The 27,962-nt window shown below is 39.0% G+C and overlaps 1 protein-coding gene across 2 annotated transcripts in view; it reads right to left on the reverse strand.

Moving 5' to 3' along the window:
* NPTN (neuroplastin) overlaps positions 1–27,962 on the reverse strand; it is a 66,189-nt gene that overhangs the window by 28,778 nt on the left and 9,449 nt on the right. For both annotated transcript variants that reach the window (XM_045848550.1, XM_045848549.1), the window contains exon 2: positions 2,955–3,302. In XM_045848550.1, the coding sequence (XP_045704506.1) occupies positions 2,955–3,302 (348 nt within the window). The remainder of the gene's footprint in view (positions 1–2,954; positions 3,303–27,962) is intronic.

The following is a 27,962-nucleotide window of genomic DNA, read 5'->3' on the forward strand; positions in this document are numbered from 1 at the left end:
AACAAAAGAGAGAGAACCAGTACTTCACAGAAATTAAAAAAATATAAAGGCAACATTAAAACCCAAACACACTTTCAAGTTTTTACTGAATTTTTATTACTTAATTTCATTTTCAGTCCCACTTGGGACTCTCCTTCTGGTTCTTCCTCTCAGACTGCACTGAAAAAGGGTGAACTCTTGAGAATGAGGCCAAGAGCTTCCAGGTGTTTAAGTCCAATGAAGCCAAAGTAAATGCTCCTCTTACCTGTGGCGTTGCAAATGACCACTGCAGCTCAGGCAGATTAAGAAGTTGATGAGAGCAAGCTGGTAGACTTTCTGTCAAGAATTCTTGGAAGACAAAGAAAAGCACTTTTCCCCTTAAGTATTAAAGATCCAGGAGAGAGTGAGCTGGGAGCAAGTGGATAATTTAAATAGGTTTAAATATGGTTCTGCTAGTGGAGTAGGGTAACCTCCATCCCATGATTGCTCTATATGGAAACCACTGCTAGATCCACCCCTTTGGGCATGAAGCCACATCTGCACTCTGCACCAGCATTAAGGTGAGGCTTTTATTTCTGCAACCAAGCAATGCCTACAAAAGTCCAAGAGAAATGAACATTTAGAAGAAGGTCAAAATTATTTTACCTGCCACAGACTTCTTTTTGGAAGCAATGATGGCCTACCCTAGCCATCATTCATATGTAGAAGAACATGCTATGGCCACAGAGATAGCCTAAAAACTGGGCACATTTTTCTTCCAGCCCTGCATTACTGAAGGAACTTGGGGGGGGGGGGGGGAGTACCTCCAGGAGGTCATTCTTAGAAGACCTCAACCTCCCCCTGGAGGCAAATGTCTTTGGGGATCATAAAACAATCCAATTAGAGAGGAACTCGGGTGGGGTTTTTTTTGTTTGTTTGTTTTTTTCCAAGAAGGCTGGCTCTCTAAAATGGTTAACTAGGGTTAATTGACTCATAGGGAAGTCTGGGAAAAAAACCAAACTAGTCAGGGTTTCATTCAACTGCATGAAGATATACCTAAGTTAGGAAGCTTACTTCCAAGTAAACTGGGGGAATGCTATGTACTCTCAAGACTGGTAGGTAGGTGTACTCTCAGGTTTCATCTTCTTTTATCCCCAAGGCATGACCATGTAACTGTGAGTTGACTGGAGTCAGACTCCTGGAAGTACAAATACCAAATGCCTGGTCAAGTCCATGCCTACAAACTTCTGCAGACCTTTGTGGCCATTTGGATAATTCTGCTTTTTTAAGGAAAGGAGCAAGGGGGCAGGAGAAGGAGGCGTGCAAGGGAAAAAACTGTTAAATAAAAGAAAAATTGCTGGGTTAATGTTCCCCATTTTCACATAGACAAGGTTTTCTTTTCCCCTTTCCAGGAGCAGGTTCTCTGATTCAACAGTGCCAACTGCAGCAGCTCTCCAATCTCTCCTCAAGACTGAGTTACTATAAAGGACAACTAATTTGCTATTTTCTCTGTAAGTATATAGATTCAGGGCCCATGTCATATTACCTACTATTATTACCAAATTCCTCATAAATGTATCTTACTATTTTTACTCTCTGTAAATCAATCAGTACTTTAAGCCATAACTGGCTATAGGCCTCTTACTGCATGCGTCCTTGAAGAAAGCTGAAAAACCCAGAGGATCTTTCCATTTAATAGAGAATGCTCCTCAATTATAATCAGATCAGATGTGGAGCTAGAACTCTTTCTGGCCAGAAGCACTAGCTCTGTGGTGGCTTCTCCCTCCTCCTCCTTCCCATCATACAAGTAGCATGATGCTGTTCAGAAACAGAGGTGGCCATAAAAGCTCATGTGTCTGATGTCTTATTTGTACCTGCTACAACAGATGCAGGGAAGGACTCTGATGTAGCAGCTCAGCTCACCCTCATCACTCACTCAGAGAAACAGGGCTGGATTCTAGTTTCCTGGGGTTTTTTTGAGACACAAGAAAAGGCTACTGTGAATGGCTTCTAAACTACTTCTAGGTAGCCAGCTCTGCCATGAGGAGCACAGTACTAACAATCAGAGTTAACATGTTTGTGAATGGGGATCAAATGCATCTCTGACTTCAAAAACAGCATGATGGGGTTTTAAGTAATACCTTGCAGCTTAGAGTCACCTGACACCATAGCCAGACATGGAGGAAATCTTAGGCTGTTGCTTTTAAGAAAACAGGAGACTGGATGGGCATGACCAGCAGGGAGCATACTGCTGCAGTGGAAGGCTGTTATCAGAGAAGTACATGCCACTGTTTTAGAAAAGAAAAAGAGCCAGAACTATGGAAATATCCAAGCTTACATGCCACCCAACAACCAAAACATATCACCACACCACACCCATGGCATTACAGAACAAAATGGCACCAAGTCACAGTGAGGGAAAAGGCTGGGTAGACACAAACTTAAAACCAAAGAGTTGAAGGCTGCTACTCAGAGAGCTTCAAAAAAAATGAACAGAAGAAATAAAAGTAGTTAGATTGGGGAGAGAAATAAAAATAGAAAGGCACGAAAGAATAGATCAGCAAAAGGACAGCAGGAAACCTACTACAAAATTAAACGGGAAGGAAAGAAACAATTCAACACTACCCTAGTTTGCCTGATTTTGCGAGTTTTAAGTGTTTTGTTTTTAAGCCTCCCCGGTACTCCCTCCCCACCTTTTTTTTCCAATACAGATGATTTTGGACAGCCACGATTTCCCCAAGTTCTTTGTTCCTGAGGAGAAAGACACAGAGAATGGTTGGGGAATAAGGAGGTATAAAAGACGGCAAAGGGGGAAAAAAAAAGTTGCCACAGATGTTTTCATACACTACAACCAGTAGGGTCGTGGGTCTGAAAAAACGCAGACAAGGGGTGGGGTGAGTGGTCATACTGGGGAAGAGGGAAAGGAAGAAGAAGGGAAGGGTCATCGGGCCACCTCTAATGACTACAGTACTACTACTGTAGGGTGCTGGACTCACTCTGAAGGACGCTTATGGTGGCCTGGGCTCGAATCCATGTTATGGAGGGGTTTTGCCTCAAGTCATTCCTCTTGGGGTCGTTGCTGGCCCTGCACTCGTAAGTCCCAGAGTCCTCCAAGGTGAGCCGGGTTATTCTCAGCACACTCACGCCGTTTGACCCGTAGGCGGTGTTTACGGTGACACGGCGCTTCCGAGCACCGTCCCACAGCTGTCTGAAAGACTCTGCTCGGTTGACTTCTGCGTACCACCACTGGATCTCTGGCGTGGGGCTCCCGACCACGTCACAGTACAGCTCAAAGGCGTCCCCAGTGAGCTTAGTTTCTGACATGGGCGACTTGACAAACCCAGCTAGAGGGAGGGGGAGCAGGAATGCAGTGACAGGCCAATCAGAAAAAAAAAAATCAACAGGTGTTAATAGTAATTTAAAGAAAGGAAAAAAGAAAATGAGTTGCAAAGAACAAAAAGGATTCATTTTTAAACTATAAAGAAACAGTAAACAGCATTTCAAACAAGCTTTTAGAAGAAGAACCACCCTGGGAAGCTTATGAAGCAAAGGCAGGCTAATTACAAGCTGGGGCAGACCATGTGCTGGCCAGGCAGAAGCAAACCCACTGGAAAGCATGTTGGCAATGGGCTGAGCTGGTAAAAGTGAGAAAACCTCAAGTCTTGGTGAAGAGCCTCTTTCTTTAGAGCACAAACCATAACCTTTTCAAACCCAGACAAGTGATGAAAGATGACCAAAGTGGCAGTAGGTGTACGAGGTCTGTCCAGAAGGTATTCAGCCATGTAATATGAAAGAGACATTTATTGAAGAAGATACAAGAAACACTGTACACAGAACAATGACGCCTCAGTTCCCTTCAAAGTGCCCCTTCAAAGGCACGTTGGGACCTCACACAGATATCACAGCATTTCTTTCACTGTTCAAAACACTCTGCAAAATCCTTTGCAGCTGGAATCACCATCAGCCACCCTATCATATTTTCCTGAATCTCATCGACGGTCTGAAATCTCTTCCCTTTCAGAGGTGATTTAAGTTTGGGGAAAAGCCTGAAATCACAGGGCACCAAGTCTGAACTGTAGGGGTGCAGAGTCACCTGGGTGATTTGATGTTTTGCCAAAAAACTCTGCATGAGACATGATTCATTGTTGTGATGAAGCTGCCAATTACCATTTGCCCATAGCTGCAGCCGTTTTCATCGTATTGCATCTCTGAACTGATGAAGAATATTGAGGCAGTACTCCTTATTAACTGTTTGGCCTGGAGTGGCCTACTTGTGATGGACAACGCCATCCCAATTAAAACAAAACAAAATAAAACAAACAAACAAAAAACAAACACTAATATGGTCTTGAACTTGCTGCAACTTTGCCATACCTTCCTCAGGCATTGAGAACCAGACAGATTTCCATTGGGACGGCTGGGCCTTTGTTTCCAGATCAAAGCTGTAGACCCACGACTGATTTCCAGTTATGACCTTCATGAGGAAATCTGGTTCATTGGTAGCAGTTTGAATCAAGTCATTAGCAACTGCAGCACGATGTTCCTTCTTCTCTGGGAGCAGAAGCCATGGAACGAATTTTGCCACTACACATTTCATGCCAAGATCCTGCGTTAAAACCTTGGACAAAGTAGTTTGGAATCCCCACATCAGCTTCTAGTTCTTGCACTGTCAGTTGCCGATCTTCATTGACTGCAGCCTGTACACGTTCAACATTCTCAGGTGTTCTGCTTGTTGCAAGCCTTCCAGAACATGACCACTTTCAAAAGATTCTTGACCATCTTTGAAGTGTTTCTGCCATACTTTTATTTGTACTGCACTCATTGCATTGTACCTGAAAGCTTTCTGAATCATCCAAATAGTTTCTGCAGAGGAATGTTCAAGCTTAACGCAAAATTTGATGCAGATTCATTGCTCTAATTGCTCAGTCATTTTGAATGCAATGGCCACGCAGTACACACGCTTACTCAAGTGTCTACCAGCCTCACTGACTAGTACAGTGAAGTCATCATTGTTCACTCATGTGCATTCCAGCCCACTCTCCTTGGCTGCCAGATTACACTGATATCGTGCAAACCATTCTCATTATATTAACAATGGCTGGACTTTTTCCAGACGGACCTCAATATATGCCAAGTCAGGACCTCTCTTTTGGATGGATGAACACTTTTTAAAAAAAAATATGATGTTTTTTGTGTGCCTCAACGAGAAGTATTAACTAACCTATGAACAACTCTTGGGAGTCAGAGTTTGAATTTCAACTGAAAGGGTAGTCAATTTCTCTCATGCAGGATTCTCTCCTGAGTTCTGGTTTGACTTTCCCCACATCCCATTCTTCCCAGGCCCTGAGCAAATACCCCAGTTATCTGAGACTAAGCAGCCTCTACTCAACTGCAGATCCTCAGGCACAGATGACCATCTGTACTTCAGGGTGAGAATTACTATGGGAGTCAGTTCAGGAGTAAAATCAACAGTAACAGCAACCCAATTCACTGCTAGTGGAGAGACTATGCCCTCCATAATCCCGTAAGTCCATACAACTAGAAATTCTCCTAAAAAGTCAGTCTTAAAAGTAACCACAGGACTTGACAGACTCTTTCCACATAGTTTAGCTGCCTGGTTCCCAGGGGCCAGCTCAAAAAGAATGAAGGATATATAATGCTGAATCAAAGTAAACTCCATAGTGAAGACTAGGCTTCAACAACATTGCCAGGCATGGGCCAGAAACTAAAGTTGATGCCTGCTTTCACCTGTACAAAAAAAATTTTTAAGTCCACATCTGAGGATATGATCATTGATTTTAGAGAGAGGGAAAGGGAAGGAGAAAGAGGCAGAGAAACATAAATGTAAGAGAGAAACATCTAATAGTTGCCTCTTGTGCATGCCCCAACAGGGGACCAACCTAGGCATGTGCCCTGACTGGGAACCAAACACACAACCTTTTGGTTTATAGAATGATGCTCCAACCAACTGAGTCACACCGGCCAGAGACACTTGTCCAAAATTTGTTTAAGGTTACACTTCCATAAGATAAGGTGGCAATGGCAGAAAGAGATTTTTTAAAAATCCAGGCTTATTTGGAGTCCATAGAAACCCAAATCACAGTGCAAGCACACTCTCAGCTATTTATTCCACCTAGGGTTCATTCAGCATTTCTACCAATTCAGGTAGTGTGCTAAGGTATAGATAAAATAAGGAGCTTAAAAGAGGGTACTCTGAGTAGCTAGGCAATTTCTCTTAGAACCAAGTCAGCCCCTCTGCAGTGAGCACAGCAGTGTGTCCACCATAATCTACCAACATCAGACTGAAAACATTCCTCAAGAAGTATGAATTAAATGAACAGTTTTCCTATAGTCCAGATGCCAAGGATGCAATGGGGCTGGATGAAAATGGGGAGTGCTTGATGGACAATTTTCTGTGTATATCCATAGCAGTATTTACCTTTGGAGATAAATTCCACCCCATGAACCTCAGAACCCAGTTACTCAAGTAGAGGTCAGGATCTCCAAATTCATACTAGTCTCTCAAATCAAAAAACATTCAGAATTTAGGGAAAAAAAGAATGCTGTAATTAACAGCCTTAGACTAAATGTTCTGCCTTGAAAATGTCATTCTAAACTACCTCCTCAGATCAGCGTCAGTTCCTTATAAGGCACTATCTACCAAAGCTAACAAGAAGCCAGAAAGATGTCATTCTTAGACACAGCGGAAGTTTTAGAATTCCAGAAAGGATATACCAAGCCTCTGTATGAAGAACTGCACTCTTTTCCAGATGAAGTGGTATCCAAGGAGCCATGTCTTAGTCTCACAAACTTCCACCTGCCCAACCTGTCAAAGTTAATGTTAACTAATACAGAGGAGGAGTAAAGGAAACTGGTTTCATTCATTTCACTATTGGTTCAATAACCAGAGAAAACTGGTTATCAGTAAATCCCTCAAGAGCACCGAAGAGTATTACTCTGTTTTAATTATGTTCTTAACCATTATGTGGAGTCACAAAGCTCTTATTCTCACATTTTCATGAACTGGGAGAATTATGCCCTCTCAAATGTTGTGACTGGCTTCTTAATTAGTGAATTTGTTTTCTATTTTTTCCCCTCCTTCTGAATTGTACTTTAAAGCAGGCTTAACTTTAAGCCAGTTTATCAATCTATTGACCACCCTAATGTAAAAGGAATCTGCAAGTATGCCCAGAACCACAAGAAACCATCCAATTCCAATTTAATCTCAAATTCCAATATCACACAATTCGAAAGTAGCTGAGGAACAGCCTGAACACAATTCCCACTGCACAGAACTAAGCAAGTCACTCAACCTGATGCTGCCAGCCCTAAGCAAGACTTCAAGGAGCAAGGAATGCTGATCTTATTTAGTTTAATTTTCTACCTGCAAACAGGAAAATGAGACTAGATTTCAAAAATGTCCTTTGAATTAGTGAATTATATGATGTATATTTAAACAAACTTACCTAAAAACAAGATTAAAAATCCTTTAAAACACTACCTATGTTTTAACAGACATCTATCTATGCTCTCTGAAAGCTATTATTATTAAAAATACATAAACGAATATCTTCTAAGTGTGTGTTATGTGTTAGAAAACGTAGTAAGCACTTTATCTCACTTAACCCTCAAAAAAGCCTCATAAGACAGGTGTCATTATAATCCCTTTAATGATGTGGAAAATAAGATGTCCCCTTCAAAATTTAGTACTTTTGACCATCATCACAAGCCAACAGTGAGAGCATGGCCTGAAATCCAGGTGTGTCCAAAGCCAAAGCATGGTCTTCTAACACTTTCCACAACAATAGCCTAGGCTAGAAAAGTTTTTTTTAGTTATTTGAAAGTTAAAGTTATCTTTTGTCACCACTTAAAAATTAATGAATTCTGGCCATGAAAAGCCAGGATCCCTCCATTGGAATGTGCAGCACACTATGATCACTGACTCCTTAAAATTATAAACCTGTTAAAGAATAGAGAGAGAGGAGCACAGGGTCAAGGAGTTCCTAATGCAACTGTGTGTGTGCATGTGTATGTTAGGGAAGTGGGGAGAGGGAAGGGAAAAAGTGAGAAAACGAAAAATGGTTCCAAAGCAAAATTGTCGCCTAGTAACAGAACTAAATACAATAAAAAAAAATAAACTATTAAAAAAAACCTGCCCCCTAGTTGTGATGAGTCCTAGTTCTCAGCAGTCCTTCGACTGCTCTTGAGAAGGCTAGCTTTATTATAGGAAGCAGTTTGAAAGTCATTATATGCATTCTCTGGTGCTGTGGTCAGTAGCCAAATAATAAAGGGAAACACTTGAGATTTTCACAACACTTTAACAGTGCTTCCACACACATCACATCTCATTTCATTCATATAATTTCACAAGGTTCACAGGGCAGGTACAGAGAAAGAAAGGGTCACAACTTGCCCAAGTTCATTTAGGCAGCTAATCCTGATTGGAGTTGGGATCAGAACATAGGTCTTCAGCTCTTAGTCAATGGTTCTTTCCAATAAATCCTACTGCCTATAAACAAACCAAGTAGGAGATTCCTTGACAGCTGAACACCCATGAACACAGATCTATTTCTCCTCCCAAGGAGTAGGGAAAAGAAAAAAACCCTCTCTATACAATACAGGCACACCTCAGAGATACTGTGGGTTGGGTTCCAGACCACTGCAATGAAGTGAGGCATAATCTTTTTGCTGATGGAAAAAGGGTCTTGCCTTGTAAAAAACACAACACCTGTAAAATACAATAAAAAGAGGTATGCCTATACTCTGAAATCACAGCAAGGGAATGTTATTAGCAACATCTACCTCATGACCCATCCAAAATTAGCTCCAATTCAGAAAAGAGGAATCAGCTAGCAGGAAAAGTCAGGCAGCTTAAGAGCCTGACTCATTCACTGCCCTACCTTTCATTACCAAGGACTTTCAAACAAGTATGTGCCCTCAACAAGTCAGCAGATAACTGCCTAAAGTTGGAAGGCCAGCAGAAGTATGTTTGATCTCTAAGTCAAAGGTCATCTTATATTTTGGGGAAAAACCTACATTTCAGAAAAACAAGCTCCTGCCCCCTTCCCTACCATTATCTCCACCCACTGTAATACATAACTGGGCTCAGATCTCAAACAGGTTTGACAAAAGTACTAACATCAGTGCATTCAGTTCAACAACAAGAAAGAGGGCTACTGAATGGTGGCCACTAGTTTTGGGTGAGGGAGAGATTAGAAGCTGAAGGTGGAGGAGGGTAGTAGGCAGAATATAAAAAATGGAGACAGTAAAACTGGAAAAAGCATAATGTAAAATTGGGAAAGTGGGGATGGGAGATAGGAGGTGAAGAAGACAGCTGGGGTTAGCAGCCAGAGAAAGAAGGGACTCTGGCAGAAAACACTGGATGTGTAGATATGTGGCTGAGGGTGAAAAGAAAAAGGGAACAAAGAAAAACAAGGTGAATCCAATCCCAAGAAAACTGCAAAAACACTTCCACAGAGGATGGACCATCAGTGATTTTTTACAGTTGAAATTATTTACCTCCAGGGCAATCACTGAACAGGAATTAAGACAAACTTTTTCCCCTCTCTCAGCTAACTACTGCCAAGCCAGGCCTTTAAATCTAGCATGCTTTTATCACCTTTTACTATTTCTTTTAAAAACACCTGTTCCCTTCAAGTCCCTCTCTACTAATTCCCTGTGGGTGGCTCATGCTGTTTGTTGTCTCCTTAATGACACACAAGAAAGAGGAAATGACAGCCAAGGACACAGACTATTTCTCTTTTCTTCCTCTTTTCTCTCCCCTGACCCATGTACCTCAAGAAGAAAACTAAGCAAGACAAACATCCTGTAATTAGAGGCACAGTGTGTCTCAAGCGTAAGTAACTCTTAACTGCTACAAGGCTGTACACATAGGCTACTACACAGCCTGCCTGCCCTTACTGTTCATTTAAGAAGCAAATCATTTGTCACTATTCCTTAACATCAGAGGCAGCTAGTAAGTCCATACGCACTCATTCTCTTGTACCCACCAAGGGTACAGCAGGCCTGAGGCTCTGGGAGTGGATGGAAATGGGGTAACCTCACTTTCTGCAGCAGGAAGGAGGTATATGGGCCTGATCTCATGGTTCAGTTCAATCTGTAGACAGATATGGCAGCAATTACAAAGAATTTTCCAAATTCAGACCTGTTCCTCTCACAGCTATTTCTATCAGGCAAATATAACAAAGGCTTGGAAATTAAAACTGTCCCCATCACTAGCTTCTAAACCAGGGCCCACCCTTTATTCTGAAATCATACAGAATATTATGATGCGAACAGCTAAAGGAATCTGCTTGGCACGTTTTAACCAGCCTTCTGCTTTGGAGAAATAGAAAAATCTACTTCAAAAGAGGCTACGTCTTTTAGTGATTAAAAACAGCGAACTCCCAAATCGGATTGCCAGGAGGCCCTGTCTCTAATTTCATGGTCTTAGGCAAGTGACCTAACATCTCTGAACTTCTCTCTAATCTGCAGTTCAGGGCCAAAAGTAGTAGCAACCTCACAGGGTTATTGTGAAAATTATATGTACTAAATAACGTAGCTTAAAACATGTATGGAACATGGTAAGCACTCAATAATGTTAGATTATACATATGCATACAGACAATGCTTAACAGATGATGTGCGGTAGCCTTCAGGACTACTCCACAACAGGCTGGGAAATTTAAATTATCCAAACTCGTTTAAGAAACAACAAAAAAATTGCATCCTGGCCAAGTAGCTCAGCTGGTTGGAGCATCGTCCCATAACCAAAAGGTGATGGGTTTGATTCCTGGCCAGGGCACATACCTTGGTTGTGGGTTCAATATAGGAAGCAACCAATTAATGCTTCTCTCTCACCATCAGTGTTTCTCTCTCTCCCTTCCTCTTTTTCTAAAAGCAATGAGAAAACGTCCTTGGGTGAGGATTTAAAAAAAATTTTTAATGTGTAGAACGTTACTTCATAACAGCTATAAATGTAATAATATATGATGGCCTTTTATGCAAGCATTCTAAACCAATCCTAGATGTTCTGTTGAGGGACCTCAAAAGCGAAGTGGGAGAAAGCGGGGGGTGGGGAACAGGGCTCAGAGAACAGAGGAAAGGGGTTGTCTAACAGTGCTTTTTCTGACTTTTTTTTTTTTAATTTTAAAAAAATGCATTGAAACCCACTAACCCAAAGAATTTCAACATGTTTCAAATAGAAAGTGGCATTAAATAAGGTAAGGTTACCAGCAATACTTTTAAAAAATCAGAATTGTGGTTAAAAAAAATGTCTTATAAAAACAGCATTTTAGAACAGTTCTAAGAAATAGAAGGGATTGGAAATTTTTAATAGCAAAGAGATCAGCTCAGAAATGAGTCCCCTCTTACATTTTTCTTCATGTATATCTAACATGCTCCGTGAGCTCTCAGAAACAATTGCCTATGCCCCTAAATAACCTCAAAAGTGCTCGCTTCTGATACTTATCAGAAAATCCTAGCCAGTTAGCAAAGCTTTTAGCTTCCTCAGGCAAATAGCTTCATTGTTAAAGATACTCCTTGAGACTAAATGGAGGAAAGAGGCATTTTAAATTAATGTTGAACAAAGAAAGTGAGGCTAATAATAGATCAGCTCCTATTTTGACTGTGACATCAAACTGACAATTAACCTTAGCTTTTAAAAAACTAAGGATGTGCCCAATGGGAAAAATGCAGTAATCATAAACTGCTGCCAAGCTAGTATTTTTAGGAAACTTTAGAAAATTTACTTCCTAACTCCACAAACAGCACCCAAGCTGCTGGTACACAAAGGAGAAAAGCTAGTTTTGGTAGCCATTAAAAACCAAGGATGTCTCATTCAAAGGAAATAGACAAATGCATACAAATCAGCTGTATCTCAAAGAGTGTTCTTAATGAAAGATTTGGTTTTACAGACTGAAATCTTTACATATTCAAGTAAATACTCATAAAAGCTCTCATCCCAAGAGACTGTCAAAAATAGCTATGAGCCAACCTAGAACTACACCCAAATGGAATTTTGAAGCCAGAACAATTATTTTGGGGGGATGGGAAGAGGGAGGAACAGTTAGCATTTTAGAGGTATGCTTCAGTTGACCCTCCAGTTAGGATTTATTAAAGGCAAAATGAAAACAACATGCTAGAAAGGATGAATACTCCACTTAAATAAACTCTTCTCAAAGCCATAGGTAATTCTAATCAAAAGCTAACCTCCACTAATTATTTTGTCTGTGAAATTCACTTATCTACAGATTCAGTATAACTTTTGATAGCAAGCTCACTTTCTGTCCCTGACAACATACCAACAATCAGGATTTAGATGTTAAAGATAATACAATTCAGCTCTTTCTTCCACAGAATACTACAATTCAACCCATTCTTTCATCCTCATACAATTCCATGAGAATGACAATGACCACAAGTTGTCCAAATTGATAGAATGCATATAATCTAGAAGATATTTTAACTGAAAGAGGTAGGATGCGCCTTCCCCCACCTTCTTTTAAATAGCTATTCCCAGAAACCACAGAGTCAAATACTTTGCACATAGGGAAATTCAATTTTTGTATCACATCCTAGGATGTTAGGTAATATAGTCCTGGTCTTCCCAGGTGATGAATTATTTCCAAAACATAAATAGCTTATAGTTGAAACCACATTGGAAGCTGTTATTATATAATCAAAGGCAAAACTTTCCCTAGAATAGCAATTCTTAAACATTATTGTACATTAGAATTGTCTGTTAAAACACAGGCTGCTGGGCCCCCATTCCCAGAGATTCAGATTCAATTGGTCTGAAGTGGGGCTAGGAATGTGCAGGTCTAACAAGTTCTCAGGTGATGTGGGTATTGCTGGTCCACAGACCACATTTTGACAATTAATGTGTTAGGGTGAAATTATTAACTTGTTCAGCTTTTTCAAACAGAAGGAAAATGAGGGCAGAGGAGCCACACAGATGTCTGAACCACAAAGACTCTACTAGCAGGGGAGTCTATGTTCACAACCAGAAGACAAAATGTGGCAAAACTGTAGGAGGGTGCAGCCAGAGGGTCCCCAAAAGAAGGTTCTGTAATGGGGTCCAGAACTCAAGGTGTCCCGATTTTAGGATGTCCTCACCCTCCACCACAGGTGTGAGTTGGGGGAAGGGACAAATGGAGCAGGGCCATTGAGAGCTTTTTCTCATAGCAACAGCCTTGCAGCTACCTTCTGGCATGGTCATTCAACATATCTATGGCCTTTGGCTGGTTACATAGATATGTTAAATAGCTGTGGCCAAGCTCTGAGCCAGGGGAATGGAAGGAACTTCCCCACCAAGAGGTAACTGGGGGGCAGATCCCCCCCCCTCCAGTTACAGAGCCTGCTTGGGAGCTTGGAGATGACTGGCTCCATGACATGGGGCCGCACCTGCCCAGACCCACAATGGCAGCCCAGTAAAGCTGTAAGGATATTTAAACCCATTGGAGAAAGAACCATGCTGTTTTGGCTGAGTGGAGACTCCTGCAGCCATGTAAGGAGGACCACACACTTTTGGCACAGGGGGACCCCCCCCACTCCCCACAGCCATGAGAAGAATCACCATGCAGCTTTAGCAAAGAATCATCACACAACTTCAGTAGAGAACCACCACGTGGCTTTAGCTGGAGATCCTGGCAACACAGCTGATGGTGCTGGGAACTGAGGGAGGCCTGCCAGTTGAGCATGGATTACTGGGAAGAACCGTGAGCTGCCTGAGCCATGGACTTCTATTTCTTTTCCTGAGATACAGTACCCCAGACTGGGCAAAGGGGGGAAGGAAGGACTGTGTGTGTTTGTGGGTGTTTTAAGGAACTTTGGAATTTTGACAAAGACATTAAGTCATTACTTTTAGTCTGTATAACTTGAATAAATAACTACTTTCTTTTTCACCAATCCCTAACATGGAGAGCTATAATTAATTCTCTGGCTTAGGGAAAGGCAAACCTAGTACAGGGGGACCCCAGGAGAAACGAGGGTCAATTCGGTAGCATTGTGGGACCCTCTTCCCTGGTGGCCAATCAGGGAAAATCATGGGAGACCACATGCACAGTAGCTTTAAAGCAATACAACTACTTGTACATGCACAGTAAAGCCCGCCAAAACTAGCCAGGAAGGATCCGCCCTATAAGAATAGAGTCCCTCCAGCCCATGAGGTCAATCTCTGCTTGGAGTTGGCCTGCTCCCATGTTCTCTGCTATAAACTCTGGGTGTTCGGTTCAATTCTTTGTCCCAATCACTAAGAACGTGGTTACTTGTGCCCACCTGTGACAAAATGGTAACCAAAAAAAAAAAATGTGTCACTCACTATGACTTTATAATAATGACTTTTATATTGCATTTGTTCAACTTATCAATCTACAAATTGCGAGTATGTTTCCAGTTCAATTTACTGAGGGTCTATTTACTAAGAACTATGCACAGAGATAAACTTTGCTCCTAAAGAGAGCTCAGCCTTGTAAGACATAAGACAGAAAAATAATCAAAATACAATCCAATGATAATGGCCCCCCCTTATCAGATGTATAAAAGAAAAGAGGAACGTATAAGAAGTAGCACTTGTTAAGTGTTCATACTATTCAGAAATATAAGATAGCCTATAGCCGCAAAACCTCTTAATTTAGGGAAAATGACAAGAATCCTGCAGGCTAAGCAACTTGGAATTCTTTCTACAAAACAAGTGGTGTGACTAGCAGCATGAAGGATGACTCAAAAGTTTTAAAAAAAGTTAGACAACTCCTTCAATAATTCAAATGGAAAATGAAGGAAGAGTAGCTGTAGAAAAGGTGAGAATATGAGAAATGTTTACAAGAGATAATCAACTGAAATTGTTGACCATGAGGTGGACAGTGATAGTTTAACAGGGTGCAGCCAAGAGGGAGGACCTAAATAGGGATTTGTAATGGGGTCCAGAACTCAGGGTGTCCAAGAAATATTAGGAATAAATAAATAAATAACACACACACACACACACACACACACAAGTCTGAGCTGGGGGATAGACACAAGGAACAGGGCCATTCAGAGCTGTTTTGTATAGCAACAGCTTTGCAGCTAACCTCTGGAATGGTCATTTAACATTATCTATAACCTTTAACTGGTTTCACAGGTAGGTTAAAGAGCTGTGGCCATGCTTTCAGCCGGGGAGAAGGGAGTGACTTCCACCCAAGATGTAACTGGGAGGCAACTCCCCCTGGTTACAGTGAGAGCTTGGAGATGATTGGTTCCACGCCATGGGTCCATGCCTGCCCGGACTTACTATGGCAGCCCATTAAAGCTGGAAGAATACAGGAATGCTGGCAGGTGTAACTGATTGTGGGAGGAGTTGGACATGTGGCTGCAGAGGAAGACTGGCGTTGGGATTTAAACCCAGGCACGGCAGCCATGCCAAGTGGGGACCACTTGGCTTTGCACTGCTCCCTTTTGCCACGTGGCTTAGGAAGCAGGAGACTTTGCCTGGAAGAAAAGGGGTGAAAGAACTCTTGCTGGTGGGCCAGGGGAAAGTGCCACATGGTTTTGGAATAACTGGAGATCGTGGTGGCGACACAGCTGATGGTGCCAGGAGCTTGAAGCACCAACTTCTTCTTTTCCTGAGATACGGTACCCCAGACTGGGCAGAGGGAGAAGGAAGAACTGCGTGCATCTGTGGATATTCTAAAGAACTTTAGTATTTTAATGAAGACATTAAGTCATTACTCTAAGCCTGTATAACTTTTAAATAAATAATTCTCTTCCTTTTCACCAATCTCTGGCAGACAGACATCTCTCCCTGGTGCAGGGCAAGGCGAACCTAGTAAGTAGGTAGGGGGGAGCCCCCGGGAAAAAAAAGGGGAGGTCCTTTAGGTAACAGTATATCATTTACCACCATCCCGGGTCTGTTCTATAACAACAGTGTCAATGGAATAAAGGAAGACAGGCTGAGAGTTGGCTTTGGAGGTGCTGACAGAGTAGGCTAGATGCTAAGGAGAAATACAATCTGGTCTTCACTCCAGGATAGTGAAGGCTGGAAATATGCACTTGGGAGTTATCCACTTAGATGGAAGCTGAAGCCATGGGAGGAAATGAGATCACCAAGGGAGGACGAAAAAGGAAGTGAAAATAGAACTTTCTCCATAATCATTCTTCTTTCCAAATGATTCACCACTAAATGCAGTGTATTTTTTACTAGGATAAAATATACCAAAATAGAAATTAATTCCCTTTCAGTATCTGGACAACACTTTTAATAATGTCAGGTAAATTATTTATTATTCTGCTTTGGAAGATTTAAAAGAAGGGTCTTTTCATGTTCTTGCTGTCAATGACTCAGATTCAAGGCCCTAGTACTTATGCCAGACGCTCCCAAAGCAGCATTAGACTCTACTTGAGTAGATTATATAATGCTATTAGCCTTTACATAGAATCCTTAACCTTTCATAAAAACAGCACCCATTTGGCTCCAAAGATTATCTTGGGAAATGCTTTTTCTTGGGAAAAGGCTAATACTTAATCACAACCAAATTTTCTCAACTTTCAAAAAGAAAATTTATGGAATCTCAGCCTATACCCAAGGCTAAAACGTTCTCATCTGCACTCAACAGTAGAGTACTGAAAAGAAACAAAGCCAACAAGCCCCAGACCCAGTGATTCTAGATAAAAAAATCTCACAGGAATAGTGAGTAGCTCCTATTTTAGACTGTGAAAAAAGTTCATGAAGTACTGCTACATTTATGTTCTTTTTCCTACTTATTTTGTCCTCTTTAATGTTTCTGTAAAGTTAACCATGTAAGGTTTTTGGAAAACAAGGACAGCAACAATGGGTAAATGATCAAGAGATTCTCCACTTCAACAAAGGAATGGGAAATTTTCTTCCCCTCTCCAGGCCCCAATGGTCTCTTAATTTAAAAAAAAAAAAAATTGAGGATATTCAATAAATCTCATTCCTTACCTATGGACCATAATCACAGTATGTTGAAATTGTAAACTTTCCCACTACTTTAAGTCACAATAGCAGCAACATTATTTGTATGATGAGATTAAACAAACAAGTTCAAGGAATATTTGGTATTATACACTATTCGTGAAGATCTGTATTTCTCCCCAAATTCTCAACAATTTATATAACTGTGGTCCATTCCAGGAATTTCACTTGCATCCCCAAAATGGACAAAAACATGAAGAAAGTTTTACATTTAAACAGGAGGGGGGAGGGTAAGGAAGCCACCAGGCAAATCATTCTTAAAGCAACAAGCAATTTCACCCCACACTCCAACCCCCTTACCCCTCTTAACTGGTAATTTAATATAAAATCTGCTGCTAAAAGAATTAAGGTCCTACTTGTGGAATTTAGTAAGCCTATCTAGAAACAGACTTCCACACAATAAAAAGTACTAAAAAGAAACACACTATTAAGACATGAAAAGACATGGAAGAAACTTAAATGCATATTATTAAGTAGAAAAAAAATTGAAAGGCTACATGCTGTATGATTCCTAATATGTGACATTCTGTTAAAGACAAAACTATGGCGACAGTAAAAAGATCAGTGGCTGCTAAGGGGGAGAGGGAGAGATGAACAGGGGGAACACAGGATTTTTAGGGCAGTGAAACTACTCTGTATGATACTATGATGGTAAAACATGGCATTATACATTTGTCAAAACCCGTAGAATGAATATACAATACCAAGAATGAATTCTAGTGCAAGCTATGGTGATAATGACATGTCAACGTAGTTTCATCATTAAAACAAATACAGTACAGTATATCACTCTTGTAGGGATGGTGCTAGCAGAGGAGACTATGTATGGGTGGGGGGAGGAAAAATATGAGAACTCTGTACTTTCTGCTCTAAAAATAAAGTCTATTAAGAATTTAAATATACTAACTGAAAAATACTTGTCATCAGGTACTGAGATTTATTTGCCCTTGGGATTGAGTGGTATCTGATTGCAAATAAAATTTTTTAATGATACATAAATGCAAAACTACCTTTGAACAATGAGAATTTTGTATTGCCCAGACAAACTAGGTAATGTCCGCCTATCTTGTATTTCTGACCCAAGCACAGATAACAAAGGGATCTTTTCTAGCCTATGAATAATTTTTTAAAAGATTTTATTTATTTATTTTATAGAGATGGGGAAGGGAGGGAGAAAGAGAGGGAGTGAAACATCAATGTATGGCTGCCTCTAGCACACCCCATACTGGGGATATGGCCTGCAATCCAGGCATGTGCCCTGACTGGGAACCAAACTGGCAATGCTTTGGTTCACAGGCCTGCACTCAATCCACTGAGCTACACCAGCCAGGGCCCATCAGTGTTTTTATTTATAATTTTCTCTAGGATTTGTCAGTTTTCTCTACCAAAACTGACAAATCCTAAACCCTAATCCCCTACATTCAATATTATTTGGCAGGGGTGGGGAGAGAGGAGGACACAAGACAGCAACAGGAAAATTGGGACCACTGTAACAGAACAATAAAAAAATATATTATTTGGTAGTTATACCACCACTGGCTCAGATAACTTCCCTATTAACTAGAATCTCCTGCCTTACTACAAAGTATGCAATGTAAATCAAGCCCTACTTTCTTGATTTTAAATGGAAAGTATACAAAGATCAATGAACCCTAGTACTTGCAAAAGGTAGTTTTCTACTTAGTAGTCTGAGAGTATTATAATTTCTGGTAAAATTACAAACAAACAGGCCAAAACTGTGTAGACTAGCAGTGATTCTCTGTGTATGAATGTATTATCAGATACTCTCTGATATTGTTTCAGAAATGCAGTACTCTGAATTCATGAAGTTGCTATTAAGGCAATACTGTGTTTGTGAGAATGAGTGTATTTTAATAGATTATAAGTTATTCGGAAACCAGGATGTCTTTAATTTTGTATCCCCATAATGCCTTGTTGCACATATACTCATTATTTGTTAATATAGTGAGAAAAAACAATTCTCACTAATTGAGGAGTAAGGATAAGACCTTCCATAAATTTCAACCTATTAACTTAAAATGTATTAGTAATCATTAACATGTTAATGAACAGTATAGTAAATGAAACCATCTTTCTTTAATTAGGAGAGGCTTTTCATGGTATCACAGCCATCTTCCTGAGTATCAACAATCATAAATCCTAAGAACCTACACTATGGTATATTTGAATTTACCATAGATGCCCTAGAAGTTACATTAAAAAATAATCAGATCCCTAATGTGTTTGTTTCCTTGTCATGCATCCACTAATCCTAATAAGCAAGTGAATAAAAATTCAGGGTAAAGTAGATTTTTGACATGAGATTTTACTTTACAGTTAGAACACAACTTTCCCATTCCTTTCCAAATTAGGTAAGGACACTTTCCATCATCAATTCTAAAAGAAAAGTAAGTTCAGATTCCCTGCAAACCTCCTAGAATAAAAAACAAACAGCCTAGAAATCTTTCTTTGAAAAGATAACTTTAAGAAAACTGTGGGGGCTTAAAAAAACTTCAAAAAGATTACTGAATATACAACTAATGTCTTTGAAAGCAAATTCATTATTTATATATATCAGGCATAATGCAAAGTATATTATATAATTTAATTCACTATAATATATAAAAATGCAGTCTACCACTTAAGGTTGTTGTTGTCATTCTACAGATGTGCAGAGACAGGGTGCACACCCTGGCAATTACAATTCCAGAGCTCCACACACTACACTTTATTGCCTCACTGACAGCAATGCTTTGTTTACAATAAGAACTAAATGATATCCTGTGTATATTATTTAATTCAAAAACATGTTTATCTTAAATAATTGTCAAGAGCCTATTCTACTTCTTTCTTATCAATCCTACCCGTTCAGGCCTTTACCATGACACATCCATTCCCAATTACCTAAATTACCTATATGGCAACTTTATGTGGGCCTATAAGTTTAAAAAGTATTTAGGATCACTGACTGTAACCTATTGTTTTAAGTAGTAGGTTTCCATTTCTTTTTTTTTAAAGATTTTATTCATTAATTTTTAGAGAGAGAAGGGAGGGAGATAGAGAGAAACATCAATGTGTGGTTGCTGGGGGGTCATGGCCTGCAACCCAGGCATGTACCCTGACTGGGAATCGAACCTGTGACACTTTAGTTCGCAGCCCGCACTCAATCCACTGAGCCATGACAGCCAGGACAAGGTTTCCATTTCTTATTGGCAGACCTCCAAGGTGGATGCTAAAACCATACACCGTAAGATTGCTTCCCACCAAGGGATGAAAACTAATGGCACTTCCAATCCTTCTCCAAGCAGGGACTTGACAGCACACCTCTATACTCTATCACATGCATAATCCTGAATTTCAAAGCTAGAGGTAAATGGCAGCTTTTCTCACAAAGAGGCTGACAAACCTTACAATAAAATTTCCCAAGTCCATTTTGCTATTTTACAGATTCTTCCTTAAAGGGATCATTTTTTCTTTTGGTCTTATTTCAAACATGGACACATGTATTAATATAAATATTTTAATAATCAACTTTGCAAATTATCTATAAGACCTTTTCCATGCAGCTATCAGGACTGACCAAGCAGACTGTAAACCAAAGGTAAGAAACATCCTTGTGCAAAATCTTCACAAGCAGGTCTACACAGAGGTCACCCGTTTTGTCAATTTAAAAATACTGCTCCTGAAGAGGCCAAAGATTCTTTGAAACAGTTAAGAGACTCTCTCCCGCTGAAGAACAGACAGACTGTTATCTAACATATCAAGACTCTACTTACTTTTTAGATAAAAAGAAAAAACTTTCTGCTGCTAAAGCCTGGAAACTCCTAAATCTAAGTCTTGCCCTAATCTGACACTTAGATATACTATGGTTTAAAGAAGCTGTAATTTAGTTGTAGAACCCTTACTAGAATCTGCTCCCTCCTCCATTCCTCAGGAAATCCTAAAGTTCAGTCAACAATCCAAATCGACTCTCCTTTCATAATTACTTATTTGCACTCTCATCATTCCATAACTCCCTGATGAGGTAGCACCCCATCATGAGGTGGAAGATCAAGTTGTTAGTCACCTAGTGTCCCAAATACCAGCAAAATACTGCTACTTCTCTTGAAAAGGGACAGCAAAATTATATTCAGAATGTTTTCACTAAATTTAGCAGAGTTGTCCCAGTAATTACCCACAAAGCTAAGATGTTACAGGTGTGAACATGCAAGATTTCCACCAAAAAATATTCCTGAGGATAAAAATACAGTAATATACTGCTGTATATTTACGTTTCATGAAGCTTTTCCCTGTTTGGAATGAGAAAGACCCTCTCCGTAGGCCAATTTCTGTATCAAGAATGCAGTCATTATCAACATAATTCTCTTCAGTGACAAGTAACAACAGATGTATTCTAGAGGTTCCATACACTTACATAAATGAAAATAACTGTCACTACAATTACTATATTCAAAATAGGAAGGCTATCAATGCCAAGAAGAATGATAATCAATACTACTAAAGCACTACAGTCTGTGAATAATATATATACATAGAACAAGCTTTGAAAGGATACACAACAAACTACTAACACTACTTATTCCTAGGGAATGGGATTAAAGGAGGAGCTTGAGTATTTTACTTTAACCACCTGGGTATTATTTGGAATATTATGTAAAACAAGTCCTTTCATAATTTTTTAAATACAGTAATTTCGTCCTTTTTCCAAAAACTTAAATGAAGTAATCCATGTCAAAATGTTGGTTAATCACTATCCAAGGCAGGAAGGTTCATCTTCTCTGTCTGCTAATATTCCCTCCTACATTTAGTTAAACCCATCCTTTGAAAATTCAGCCTGATGAAAACTTCATTCAATTCTAGGCAGAGATGTCTGGCAAGCTCATGTATCTGGTTACCTCGGGTTCAGCTGGTACTACTAGGCCTGTCAAGTTTTTCCAATGGTGTATTTTGAAAGTTGAAGACTTGATACAATCCTAGAACTCTTTCAGTGATAAACAGATAGTGTCGCAGAATGGTAAGATGAAATGCACTCTAGGACACTACTAAAAACATTCCACTCAAATTCTTTCCTAATTCTGACTTTGACAAGCTGCTAAACTATATACACCTCTTACTGAAATACAAATGTCAGCAAGCTCATACTTCTACTGGTAATCTGTGAGCAATTTTCACTGTAGCTTAATGTTGTTCCTACATACAGTAAGAACTACTACTCTGTATACTCTAGTGGGGTTTTCTTTTTTCTTAATACCCATCAAAATTTCCCCTTTCATCCTACAGTTATAAAATCTCATCATCCTAGCACCACCCCCACCTCATAATTAAATTTTAATGCCTACCTGCTACTAGGTAGCAAATTACATGTCTACAGGCAGTCATTTTGGAACATTTCATGTGCACAGCCTTGTAGGAAGCACTAAACTTTTCCAGTATACAGCAAGTACCTCACAGTTCGCATTCCATATTCGGTACTAGCCACCTGCCTGAAATTATTTCTTCCTTGATGTACTCAGTTCCATCAGGAATTAATTTCATTTGTAACTAGGCCCTGAAGACTAGCTAAACTGTTTCTGAGAAATATGGACATTATGACCCCATGGGGATTAAAAGATTTAAAAAGCATGTTAGGAAATCTCCACCATATAAAGAAAACCATCAAACAGCTACTAGGAAAAGCAAAAATATGCAAACACTTCAGCTCAAAAACCAGTCAACTAAACTAAACTTTGTATTTTACAAGTATAACAGCATCTGTCACTTCTCTGCCTCAAACAGATTCAAATGACAGGACAAGAAAGCTAAAAGTGCCAAATAAATGTTTACCTAAAAACAAATGAAGATACTAAAAGGGTCAAGACCAAGTATGTACCAGTAAGAAGAAACCAAAATGAAGATAGGAAAACAGAAGGAAAAAAAGGACTTTATAAAAAACAACAAATACATATAACTAAGGCACAGAGCTCAGATAAAAGACTCAAAATCATATTGTGGAGAAAAACAAAGATGGACAGAATTATGAGGATAAGAATAAAGGAATAAAAGCACATGTTTGTATTGCTTTAGCCATTTAGATCATTATCTTAATTACTAAAAAAAGAAGTTAAATAAGCTTTCTGCAGTCTAAAGTGTGAAAACAAAATGTACAGAAATATGTATATGCCTCTAAAACATTTACAAGAACCAAGAAAATGTGGAACTTTCAAAATATTCACTGGACAAATGGAAAAATACCATACACGAGTTTCCTAGTAGAAACTATGTTGCTAAATTTCTAACTCAAGCAACTATAAAAATATGTCTTATAGCATAATCTATTTTTTGAGGTGCAATAAAATACTGCATAATAGCAAAATTACCTGCTCCCACATCACTTCAAAAATAAATACCATGCTAAATAACAGTCACTGCGATGCTAAGGTTGACAGCTAACCTGAAAGACTAAGGAGAGTCTGATCTACTGAAAGTTTGGAATCAGCATGTTTAGTGTTAGGTTGTGTGTTAAAAAAAAGTTCTTTTTAATTACTTCCTTTGCTTTTGTTAAAAATAAGAGACTATTCCCCCATATTACAGATTTCAAACTTCATTAACCATTTCACTATAAAAATATATACCTGGCTTTCAATTAAAAAGTAAACCAAGATAACTGAAACACCTCATTCTAATCACCACCCTGTGAGGTATGTATATATTATTCTTAATAAACAGATGTGGAATAAGAGTAAGAGACTTGCCAAAACTCATGACTCTAATCCAATCTCTCAGGCTTCAACAGCCTATTATATTTATAATATAATCAATCCTTTTGTATTATATATGAATAATTATATTCACAATATAATCCTTTGGTGAAGAGGATGCAAATACTGAGTTTTATTTGATTTTCAGTCAAAGCATGTTATTTGCCTAGCTCCAATGGTAAATGAGTTTACAATCCCTGCTTTAAAGCATTTTTTTTTTAAAGAATCAACACAAGTGAATAGCTGTTCTCCTTGCCTTTCCATTCCTAGAACAGGTGTGTGGCTTTGACCAGTGGTTGCCCTGGGGTGCTGTTATCCTGTATCAGAGTGTACTTACAAGTGCAGAGACAAAATGACATATTCTTAACAGGGGGCTGCTCTGCCTTTTACGGAGCATTCTGGAAATTTGTGTTTATTTTTGGTTGATACAGTAATTGAGATAGCGCTATGGTCTTTAGTTGCCTGGAACCAGGGATCCTCAAAATCCCACCTTGTACAACAAAGAATTGTTCCCTCTTCCTACACAACTTTCAAATGACATTAGAGATGAAAAACTTGTTCTGAACCTAAACTCTAAGGAAGTTTAAAATATACCATAATGTATCTCTTGCATGGTTTTAATCATCACTCAGTTTTCCAGGAATGCAATTACTGTGTAAAGTAAGGACTGTTCTTTGTTTCATTTGGAACTTTGCCAAGAGTTGTTCACCTTTTCAGAAAATCACATAATCCATAGCAATGCCCCCTGTAGTAACTGAGTCACCACTACAGCACAACTGTATCACTCAGCATTTGTAGCTGTCATATTCATGGATATAAACTTCAATGTCTTCTTCTGTAGCTATGCCTGAGCATTTACAGACTATTTCATTGTAAGTTATTTCCCCCTTTATATTACATTTAGGTCACTATTTTCTTAATAACAGTGAATTTCACTTCAGGATAATAAAGGGAAGTTACAAAAATGTGTTATGAAAAAAACAAACACATACCAGACTGATATTTAACTTTGTGTCACCTACCTGAGGAAGGAAGGCAACAGGGGATGAGGAGTAACAGGGTGTCCCTGTAACTAGATTTAACTTGAGATGAGAACAGTACTGGGAGGCAAACTTCAAAAATTATAGAAATTCAATACTGAACTTTCCTAGCAGAGGTGGATAATTCAGTGAAAAGGCTGGTCTGCTAACAGGCATCTGAAATGCGCATTTTATGATATAGTCATCATTTGTCAGAAAAACTAATCTTGAAATAATCTGGTCCTTCTCTTTAGTACTTTATTTTCCTCTTCACTTTCCTATGAACCACCAGAGTTGCAGTTAATCTATTAAGGGTAAACAGTTTATAAGTACCAGGCCTCACAACTCAAAGCTCTACATACACGCCATTTCACGATACAGCATTTTAAAGAGCACTTTTCCATACATTATCATTTATTCTAATAAAAACTCTGTGGATTAAGGGTGATACTAATTTAAAAAATAGAAACCATAGGAACTAAAATGGAAATAGGATTTGGGCTACTGCCAAATCCAGTGCCCTCTCTACCCAACTACATTGTCCCAGATAATGACCTTTTTAGCATAGTTTTTTAAATTTACATTCTACATTTACAATGGTGACAGAGTATATCAACTTATTTATCATGTAATACTGTCTCCAATAGAGTTTAAGCATCAAATGTAAACTATACTAATTTCCAGTTTCATAAAAACTATATTATTTTTAACACTTCTTAAAACTGCCTTAAATATACTTCAAATAAATACGTAGAAGTATAATTTTGATTATGCTTTATGTTACTTAGTATCAGTCACCCTGGAACCTATTACATTACTCAATTCCTGTTTTTCTTACAGCCACCTGACCCCAACTTACACAAAAAGGACAGAAAGTGTATCTCTTACATTGAATTACTGATAAACAGTGACACATCTCTGGTTAAGAGGCCTTATAATAAGAGGCCTTATAATAAAGCTCAGGAAACCATTTTTCTTAGTACTGAAATTTAACTGTAAAGAAATCACATCCCTGGTCTGCAGAGCCAACATCTACTTTCTGTGACTCTCTAAATCAGGTGGTTATAATTCAGCAAATGAAAATTATTCTGAACCCACTAGGAGGAAAAGGGTGTGATCAGGCACATCTCCATTTATAACTTCCAAGCCAATAATGCAAATATATTACAAGCCCCCATGCAAAAATCTGAAAAAGTATAATCCTTGAACCAACAACCTCAGAAACATCTTTATTATTTTACTTTCAGGCATTAGTCCCTAAATTTTCAAATGTTTTTGGTAAGAGAGAAAAGGGGAATTGCAAAAAAAAAAATTTTTTTTTAGAAACCAGCCTGATGCCCTCTGCCACATCATTCCTGAAAACAACTTCAATTTTTATAGAATAAATGAAAAACTTACTCTATGAAATATAAAGTAGTAGAATTGGAAAAAAAAGGAAATGTGACAAAACCAGAAAACAATACTATTATAAACTACATTTTCTCATAGAAAATTGGCAGTGTAACATAAATTTGGCATATGCAAATTACCAGCATCACTACTCTTACACTTTGGGGCCACTATTAAGAAAAACAAGGATTTCTTTAACAATTACTGCTATCAATTTACTAACATAAATTTGGCATATGCAAATTGCCAGCATTACTACTCTTACAACTTGGGGCCACTATTAAGAAAAACAAAGATTTCTTGAACAATTACTGCTAACAACTACTGTGATAACAGGGCAGGCCACCTGACAGAATATTACATCTACTTTAAAACAATTTATTTTAATACACAAAAACTCACAAAATTACAAGACTCTGTGTCACTTAGGTTCTAAATGGGCAGCCAAAATAGCAACAACAATAAAAAAAGACATCCTTTAAGGCTGTCAGATTTAGTAAATAAAAGTTCTTCACTGTTCACCTGAAATTCAAATGGAACTGGGCGTCCGGCATTTTATCTGGCAACTCTGCACTCTCGGAACTAATTAAAGTGAGCTCCCATCTCTATCAAGGTATTATAGCCCCAGCTCCCACTCATAAAGAACAAACTGAGCCCTGGCTGGCGTAACTCAGTGGATTGAGTGCGGGCTGCGAACCAAAGTGTTGCAGGTTCGATTCCCAGTCAGGGCACATGCCTGGGTTGCAGGCCACAACCCCCAGCAACTGCACATTGGTGTTTCTCCCCACCCGCTAAAAATAAATAAATAAAATCTTAAAAAAAAAAAAAAAAAAAAGAACAAACTGAGCACTCTGATCAGTATGGTTCAGTTGGTTGGGTATTGTCCGGAAAAGCAAAAGGTTGCAGGTTGATTCCTGGTTAAGGCATATCCCTGGGTTGCAGGTTCAATCTCCAGCAAGGATGCGTACAAGGCAACTGATAGTTGTTTCGTGTTTCTCTCCATCTCTTTCTCTCTCCCTCCCCCTCTAAGAATAAATAAAATCTTTAAAGAAAATAAAAAGAAAAAGAACTGAGCTTCTATCACAGCAGAATTTTGGAAGTGTTCTTTTACAGATGACAAGGCTTTCTTAATAGCTGACATTTCCCATAAAAAAGAAAAAGCCTACTTTCTAAGAGCCAAAGGTTAAACTTTTACTAGGTTCCTTCCAGTCTAGTGAATGAACCTTCATGAAACTTACACTTCTGTGAGTTAAACACAGGTTGGAAATAACTCATAGTGTAGGTTTTTGGTAACTGAACAAAAAGAAGTTACTTATGATGGTTATAATAAATAATATCCTGTTTTAAGTATTAGACAGAACTGAAACCCAGTAAAATGAATTCCAAAGTTAATCTACCATTTTTCTTTGATTCATAATCATAAAACTACAGAATTAAATACTAATTTCTGACCCTGAAAAATTTCTAGAAAGTCCATTTCGTTCCATATTCATTTCCATAAAGATTTTTTCCTACTGAGCTCCTAAAACAAGCACAGTAGTCCCCGCTTATCCACAGTTTCACTTTCCTTAGTTTCAATTACCCATGGTCAACAGCGGTCTAAAAATGTTAAATGGAAAATTTCAGATAAACAATTCCTAAGTTTTAAACTGCACACTCTCCTGAGTGGTGTGATGAAATCTCACGCCATCCTGCCCTATCTCTCCCAGGACATGAATCATCCCTTTGACCAGCATATCCATGTTTTATGTGCAACCCACCAGTCACTAAGTAGTCGTCTGAGGTTATCAGATGAACTGTCCTGGTGTCACAGAGCTTGTATTCAAGAAACCTCCTAAGTGCAAGAGTAACAACGCTAGCAATTTGAATATTCCAAAGAGACGCCTT

The sequence above is a fragment of the Phyllostomus hastatus genome, unplaced genomic scaffold, assembly GCF_019186645.2.
Source record: "Phyllostomus hastatus isolate PE091 unplaced genomic scaffold, TTU_PhHast_1.1 phas_contig_62, whole genome shotgun sequence".
In the NCBI taxonomy this organism is placed as follows: Eukaryota; Metazoa; Chordata; class Mammalia; order Chiroptera; family Phyllostomidae; genus Phyllostomus; species Phyllostomus hastatus.